Genomic DNA, 8,995 nt, shown 5'->3' on the forward strand with positions numbered 1-8,995 from the left:
GTTATTGTTTAGCTAACTGTTACTTAACACAATCATAAAATTGTATTACATACTGATTAGTTAACACATCTTCCTTAGTAGTTAACAGTAGTGCGCTAAGTGTTAATGAATCATTACCTGTTAGTTCTTCAATAATTCCTTATTAGTTATGCAGTAAGTAAGAAACAGTATTCTAAAGTGTTACCAAATTGTGATATTTTTAATCTATTGTAATGTTTTAATCTTTTGACGGCCCAAATTAATTGAGCAAAAGGGATTTTGTTCCTTCTTTATGAATGCGGCAAATAGTCTGAAGTGACAAAACTGACTCTCAGCCTTGAATGTGACAGAACGGCACTGCAATAAGTCCTTGCTAGACAGGTTTTTCCTTTTTCCGCTCCTTACGCACACAGATAATGCTCTCTGCAGGTACACCGTCTCATCATGGCCAATTGTTTCCCCCTGTGAGTGCTTTATCTAAGCTGGTCTGAGACTGTTCAGCCTCATTGAACATCAATGGTTCTCCTCTTCATCCCCTCTTACCGAGCCATCAGCGCCAACATCCCTTGGCATCAAGGCTGTAACAAAGGCGGGGATTCTGCTGCACCGCAGGACGTAGAGGAAAAACGGGGGAACAGACAAGCAGAGAAACCTCACACAAAATGAGAGAACTAGGTAGATTTGATAGAAGCAAAGTGGGAGATTTTTGCCAACTCTTGTGAGGACGGAAATTCAATTTTGACCTTGTAAACTGGAGGTGGTTTTTAATAGAAAAGTCATTTAAGTTGTGAGTGATTTTAATGCTCTAAAATTGAGATCCAATCAGATATTCTGGGAAAATCAGGTCATATGAGTGTACTATAAACAACAGCTGTGTAATTTGAAAGAACATACAGATTTAAGCAGAATCAAAGCAAATCTATCTCAAAGCGAGTCTTTTAAAGTGAGCGTGCAACTTCCCGATGCTGCAATAATACGGTCCATGTGACTGAATTGAGTCCCCCGTCTATTACACACTTTGCGAGCAGCCCAATTGCCATATTTATCATGAGGACTCAAGACACGGAAAAGTACGGAATTCATCAACACTTCATTGTAACATCAGGCAGAATAAAAGGCGGAGGCTCCAATCCATGACAGGGTCCTCATCTGAGCCCACCAAGGTTCCAATTTGTCACAGAGATTCATAACAAAGCCTGTCTCTCTCTGTACACACTTTAATTTCCCAACTCCACGAGGGCCATGAGAACACCTGCTTTTGTAAAAACCCTTCCAGCAGTGAAGTCAGAATGCATTACAGGTAGCTTTAATATGCTCAAATGCAATTCATCCCAATGCTGAAACCAAACAATGACTAGGAGCCATATGCCTGTAACATTTGTAATGATAAATCCCAATGAAGAATTAATGAAGCCCGGATCAAATCTGCAAGCAGTTGCCCTCTCATTTGTGCTGGACTAAAATATTTCCACTGGAGTCTGCTGGGATTGTAGCAACCTACAGCCCTACAGGCCATCAATGAATCAGAGAATGTATTGGCATCCAGTAACGTGCCCCCAAACACTGGCTGGAAAATATGGAACCAGGTGGGCCTATTCATAGTGTGATTTTATATTACCAGCGGAAATCCTATGGTAAATGATATGTCAGAACCCAAAACATTGATTATACTGTATTATGGGTTCATTATAATATGGATTACTGCCTTAAATTCTACATGTTACAGATCAACAGATGATGGTAAAACATTATACACACAGTGGACCCAAAGAAATGTACTTGTAAGTTTTGATGAATAAACGTCATTCATTATATCATATCAAATCAAGTCACATTTACGGTGAACTACTGTAAGTTTGAGGTTGGTTATTATTTACTGTATTTTTGTTTTTAAAAATAATTCTCTAATTTTCAGGGCTACATTTATTTAGTCAAAAATATAGTAAAAAATAGTAACATTGCAAAAAATAAAAAGAATGTCAATTTATTCAGGCAAAGCTGAATTTTTCAGTCACACGATCCTTTATAAATTAATCTAATATGCTGATATGGTGCTCAATAAACATTTCTTATGTTGAAAACAGTTTTGCCTGATTGCTGATCAACAGTATTAACTTGCTAAAAAATGTGGTCGCACTTTATTTATTTATTTATTAAGGTTCAATTGTCACCATTAACAAACCATTAACTATGACTTTTGCCTCAATAAATTAATAAATTAATAAATTTGCCACTTATTAATAGTTAGTGAGATAGTTGTTAAGTTTAGGTACTGGGTAGGATTAGGGATGTAGAATACTGTCATGCAGAATATGTGCTTTAAAAAAAATAGTAATAAACAACCAATATATTAATAATAGGCATGCTAATAAGCATAAAGTGTTACCAAAAATACTGACCTAAAATATTTGGCCAATAATATATTTCAAGGAAATATAACGTGATAATATGTTTTGACTTTTTTAACAAAACATTCATAAATATTACTATAATAAAATAATAATGAATATTATATTTTGGATCAAAGCATTAAGCAATGGATATGCTTTTAAAAACTAATACAAAATGTATATTCTGGTTGGTAAATTTTGTGGAACACATTCAGTATGGTATATCTGTGTAAACTAGAGGAGAACTTCACGCATTCACTAAAATTACTTTGAAAAAAAAGAATAAGAAAATAGAAGTAAAGAAAAGAAGAAGAAGAAAAAAATCTCATAAGTTGTTTGCAGAAATTTTTTAAGATTCACAAGTGTCCATATAGTTTTTGGGGCCATATACAGAGCTTAAGGCTTTGCAAAGCCCTAGACAACAGAATCAGAAAGAAATAGAGAATACAGAGTGACTGTTGTGGATGAAGGAATGATCAGATTGATTATGAAACTATGATTAATCCAATACAAATTTAAATTTAAAACAATTTCTTACCTTTAACCTGAATGCCAATACGAAAGTAGACATCTGAGCTACTGAGGTAACGCTCCACCAAAATATAGTACCACTGCTCCCAGGATGGCAGCGGGACCTCCAGCTCACAGGGAACATTCTCTCTGCAGTCCATAGCGCTGGAATTATGCACCGGCGGGGCCCTTGAGCGGATCTTCAGCAGAACCGGACAGCTCTCCCCACTTCTGTTCTTTGTATTGCAGTCCACAAGCTGTACCTTCACCCGAGAGATGTAGTTTGGGATGAACACTCTGCCAGGTACAAGGGAAAGAAATTTAGAGGACATCTGCTTGAAAGCCACACTGACTGTAGACATTGTCTCAAGAGACATAACAATACTAGTATGCTTATCGAAATGCCAAGGAAGCATTTAAACGGGAATGTGTTTTTGTACTCTCAGGAGAACTTTAAACATCAGCCCATTATAACAAACTTTTTGAAAATGCATAAAGCAATTAAGTGATATCTCTCCGTCTTAATTTTCTACATCAATAACAACTAATCAGGAAACAAATGCAAATCACCGTTTTCAATTTGAACTGAGATTGAGAACAACTGTGAAGTTAGAATAAATAATTAATATCAAAATTTTTGGCCATGACACAATTGGCTTTGTCTTTTGGTTTTTGATAATTAACAATATGAGCAGCACACCAAATGCTCAATCAAACAGAACACAAGTTGTTTACAGATCTGCTGGATCGCTTCGGGAAAAATAGTGTTTTGGAACGTGAACTCGGTCTTTTGAATTTGCCTTGAAATAAAAAAATAAAAAAATAAAACAAAAACATTTATTTCATGGTTAATTCATCTCTTCTTCCAATTTTACGCACTACTGTTTTGTATTTCACAACTGATTAAATAGTATTTCCCATTATGAATATTACACATTCTTATTTAATTGACAAACTAAATAACAAGAGCTATGCATAATAACTATATTTAACATAGTCCACTAGATTTTATTACATATAAGATTATTCCTATTTCTTCCTACACATTCATGTGGCAGATATCCTATATATGCTATAAAATAGTGTATATTAATATCCAGACATCCATTAAACAGTAGCTGCCTAAGTGTCACAGCATATGATACATTGACACTCTCAAATGTTCGCTAAAAACCTGCTTTTAATGATCCAAAAATCCCATCTTTATAATGTCCAGCGCTCAAGGTCTTTTCTGTGTACCCTGTTGTTTATGAATGCATTTCATCACCTCTCCCTCCTCCATTTTCCTCTTTTTCATTAAGAAAGACTTTATTTGCTAATTGAGAGGAGAGCTTTAATATCTGAACCTAATGAGAGTAGAAGCCTGAAATGGAGGGAAGCTGAAATGGAGAAAAGGATGTGTGTGGAATGGTAAAGTGTTGAGAGCAGAACGAGGGAGAGAAACGGTGAGAGACTTGCACGGTGTGTGTGTTCGTGTGTCTGATAAGGAAAGATGTGTGAAAGTCTGCAAAGATGACAATAGAGTAGAAATGCTCACAATCTTGAAATATGGTTTAATTTAAGTGTTTGGACTCACATGAGGGTGATTACACCATCGTTCATGAATTTGGGGTGGTAAAATAGTTTTATGTTTTTAAAAGAAGTGAAAGGTTGCACTTATTTGATCAAAAATACAGCAAAACTGTTTTCTATTTAATATATTTTAAAATGTATTTTATTGATGGCAAAGCTAAACTGTCAGTGTCACTCGATCCTTTAGAAATCATTCTAATATGTTAATGTGATGCTCAAGAAACATTTCTTATTATTAACTATGTTGAAAATAGTTGTGCTGCTTAATATTTATGTGGAAGCCAACAAACATTTTTTCAGGATGAATAAAAAGTTCAAAAGAACAGCATTTATATGAAATAGAAATTATTTGTAAATGTCACTTTTATTGAATTTAATGCACCTAGTGAATAAAAGTATTGATAAAAGTAGTAATCTTTCAGTGGAAAAAACTGACCCTAGACTTTACAATGTTAGTGTAAATGACAACAGACTTTCCTTTTGGAGTAAACTATCCCTGTTTTACTTATTTTTTGCATGTGTGTGTGTGTGTGTGTGTGTACTTGTTTATGCTACATTGTGGGGACACAAGGATAGTAAAACCTGGAATTTTTATTAAAATTAATAAAAAATATAAAAACATTTTCAAAAGGCTTATAAATCATACAGAATGGTTTTTTGAGAAAGTAAAAATGCACAAAGTTTCCTGTAACGACCGGGGTAGATTTAGGTGTGGGGTTGGTGTAGGGCGATAGTAAAATACGCTTTATACAGTATAAAAACCATTACGCCTATGGAATGTCAACACAATTCACAATTCACAAAAAAAAAAAAAAACATGTGTGTGTAAGTGGATATATTGCACCTTAAAAAATAATCACTCATGGAGTCACGTGTCGTCCTCATGAACCTAGTCGCACTTGAGTAGAATTCCGTACGTTTGGCCCTTTTTGCAGGGTTTTTTTCCGTTTTATTTTAAGTTTTATTCATTAATAATACTTTCACTGATGGCATACAATCGGAAACAGCAGGAGTTGTCTCCGTCGGCTTCTCCGATTAAGAAGAATTCTAAGTTACCGACCACGAGCAATATGATGGACAAGATGGCGAACACTGTTACACACTTTGAGGACATTCTAAGAACCGAGTTGACGGCGATGCAGAACGAGTTCGCTTCTCACATGTCAGTTGTTCAGTCGCTATGCTCTAAACTGGATCTTCTTACAGGGGAGATGAGAGAACAAAAGAAAGTTGTTGCAGATCATGATAGGCGCATTGCCGCGCTCGAGCAACAGGTTGTGGACTTACAGGATCGCAATAGGCACAGCAATCTGCATCTGGTTGGACTGCCTGAAGGTTCCAAAAAGGATGACCCTATGGGCTTTTTGAAAAGTTCGCTACCGACGTGGCTCTCGTCTCTGGCGGGCAAATAGATTGAAGTGGAGCAAGCGCATCGAGTGTACACAAGGCTCTCCTCAGATCTAAACCATGGGTTTTCATCTTTAAACTGCTGTGATACATGGACAGGGATCTCATTCTGCGGGCCGCCAGACTTCATGCCCCGGTGAAAACATCCGACGGAGCAACGCTGTCTTTCTTTCTAGATTTTTCTCCAATCACCACAAAAAGAAGAAGTGCATTTGCGCCAATTAGCAAGGAAATGAGAGAAGCTGGCATCCAGAATTTTCTTCTCTATCCTGCAACGCTGAAGGTCATTCTCAATCAAGGTGAACCTAAAATGCTACACTCCCCAGAAGAAACAAGAGATTTTCTCAGATCCCATTCATCCACCAACTCTCAGTGAGCTTCAGCTGGACATTTGCTGTCTAATCAGAGAAGAGATGCTCTGAATGGTTGGGTGACTGTGTCTTTCACTGTTCACTTTAATGTTCACTTCTTAATTCATAGTGTAACGTAATAAAAACCTAATATTAATATGTAATTTAAAGAAATATTTTAATTTAGCTCAAAGGGAATCATTTATGATTTTATAGGGAATTTTGAACAGACTCCCTGTTAAGGCGATTCACTGAACCAGCCGTATAACAAACTCTGCACTGGATATTAATATCCAAAATATAGTTAAAACACTATTAAATAGCACAGTAACAAGATCGGCAGATTAAGACATTAACTTGTGAGCACAAAACACAAGATACTTCTCTTTTCAATATAAATAAGATTTTATTTATATAAACCTAAGACAAACTAATCTAACACATGAACACAAGCATTCACACATTCACACGTTGCAGAAAGAGAGAGAGTGAGGAAAGGATGAGTTTAAGAGAATGAAAATGTGAAATCCCAAATTTACAGCAATATGTGCTATTGCATAGACCTTAACAACCATCAATCACTTATTTAACCCTCGCTTTGAGTTTCTCAATGAGGCTAAAATTTATATTAAATGCAACTGATTCAGTTAGAACCTGGAGGTGTTACTTGCTTGCATTGCCTGTGTTAAGGGGTTTCCTTTGTGTCATCGTCGTTGCAGACAGGGGGTTCCCCGAAGTTGCTGATTGGCTGGAAGTTCAATAGTCTTTGAAGTGTGGTCTTGGGCGTTGGCTGAAAATGCGGAGTTGGTGTGGTTGAAGTTTGAAGCGAGTGCAGTCGGAGCTGAACTTTGCAGCAAACTTACATTAGAACACGAAACTCCACGGAAAGAAAAGAAACTAAAGTAAAAGAATAAAAATAAAAGGAGGTAATGAGACTAGGTGGTTTTCTTCTCATTGTGGTAGCAGCTGGCACGTGGGCCAGAGCACGCTCAAAGAGCAGCATCAAAATGCGGTGGCAAAAGAGAAGAAGAGGAGAGAGAGCGACTAAGAGGTTGTAAGAGAGCATTTTTAAGAAGAAGAGGATTTTTAAGAAGAAGAGAGAGTTTGATGGTGTCCTGAGTTTATAAACTCGGCTTTCAGACCATCCCATCTGGACGTCTTGACCAATTAGATACTGTCCTTGCTCAGGGTATTGCTTTGTTTCTCCACCCCATCAATAAATCAACATGTTATCTGTTCAGTCAGAGGTCCGAACTTTACAGGCCCTTGCAAAGTATACTTTTGAACATGGTTTCTATAACAAGACTATGATACATTTGACAAAGAATTGATTGGAAGAAACATTTAAAGCATGATTTTTCAAACTCATACATACCAAACACGCATAGGAATCCTTCAGCTATTCAATAATGATTAAAAAGACATACATAATATTTGATTAAAACATGATAGTCTAATATGTGGGTTACAAACATAATATGGGGTTCTGCATAGAAATGTCCTTTTAGGATGATTTTATGTGCATATGAAAAAGAAAGTTTTTGTATAGTTCTATGGAGAACGAAGGAATGTTCTTTAGACAAAGGAATTTTGGTTTGGTCTGTCTTCTATGTGGGGGAGAAGTCAGTCTAAGGAAGCTTGTGAATTCAATCGTGGAACACGTGATGGCCATCTCTTTGACCATCAGTCTTGATTATTTGCCCCAAATTTGACAGTCTCCTTCCTGAATTGGAATTATCAATAAGTGTTCTTTTGTCTCAAGGTTGTAAGCTGTTCTGTGAAAAAGTTGGTTAGTTTGCTTGCTTCAGACTAGTGGTGCCAGAATCTAATTTATGACATTGTCCTGTTTCCTTGGGACCTCTCTGAATTCCAGCTCCTCAGGTTTCAATGTTCTGATGCATCTTAAATTTTTCTGATTCAGTCTCTGATATTCTACAATAGTTACTAGAAGCTTTCATTGTGCATACATTATCGCTTACTGATTTTTATGTTATTTTATTTATGTTTCTAGTTGTATTCCTTCTCTCTCTCTCCCTTTTTTTTAATTTATATATATATATATATATATATATATATATATATATATATATATATATATATATATATATATATATATATATATATATATTTTTTTTTTTTTTTTTTTAAATAGAGATACTACCTAGTCAATATGTGACTATGAGGCCAATGTTGGTGCTTCAGTAATGTGCAGGTTTTTGTTGATGGGGTGGTTTAATGGTAGACTCAACTGGTTTTATTCTCAAACTTGTATTTTGTCTTATTATGCAGTAATTCTGTTTGATACCTATGACTGACCTTAATATTCTGAGTTGTAATATTAATGGCCTAAATGGCCCTCACAAACATACACGTTTTCTGGATCTTTTGCGAAGAAGAAAGACTGATATAGTGTTAGTTCAAGAATCCCATTTGAAAGAGGAGGATATACACAGGTGTAATAATAAGTTTTATGAAGTGGTATCTCACTCCTCTTCGGATACTAAAACCAAGGGTGTCCTAATATTGGTGCGGAGGACTTTAAATATTACTATTTTAGACAAAGGTTGTGATACAGATGGTAGAACAACACATTTAAAAACAATAGTGGAGAATAGGAATATTGTATTTCTTTCAGTTTATGCCCCTTGTACTCCTGACCTTACTTTTTCTCTTTTCAATGTGAAAAATCTCTTGAAATATTCGGATTTTGAAATTGTATTGGGTGCAGATACGAATTCTGCAATGTCTCATATCCTAGATAGATCTGGACCAAAGGAATCACACTCT

The 8,995-nt window shown here is 35.8% G+C and overlaps 1 protein-coding gene across 1 annotated transcript in view; it reads right to left on the reverse strand.

Annotated features, from left to right (window-relative positions):
• The window catches only part of LOC306869469 (transmembrane protein 8B-like), a gene marked incomplete at both ends in the record, with an annotated part of 89,911 nt that overhangs the window by 48,339 nt on the left and 32,577 nt on the right, over positions 1-8,995 (reverse strand). The window contains one exon of the mRNA XM_079416243.1: positions 2,908-3,176. Within this exon, the coding sequence (XP_079272369.1) occupies positions 2,908-3,176 (269 nt within the window). The remainder of the gene's footprint in view (positions 1-2,907; positions 3,177-8,995) is intronic.

Source organism: Barbus barbus (assembly GCF_936440315.1).
Source record: "Barbus barbus genome assembly, chromosome: 5".
Classification (NCBI taxonomy): Eukaryota; Metazoa; Chordata; class Actinopteri; order Cypriniformes; family Cyprinidae; genus Barbus; species Barbus barbus.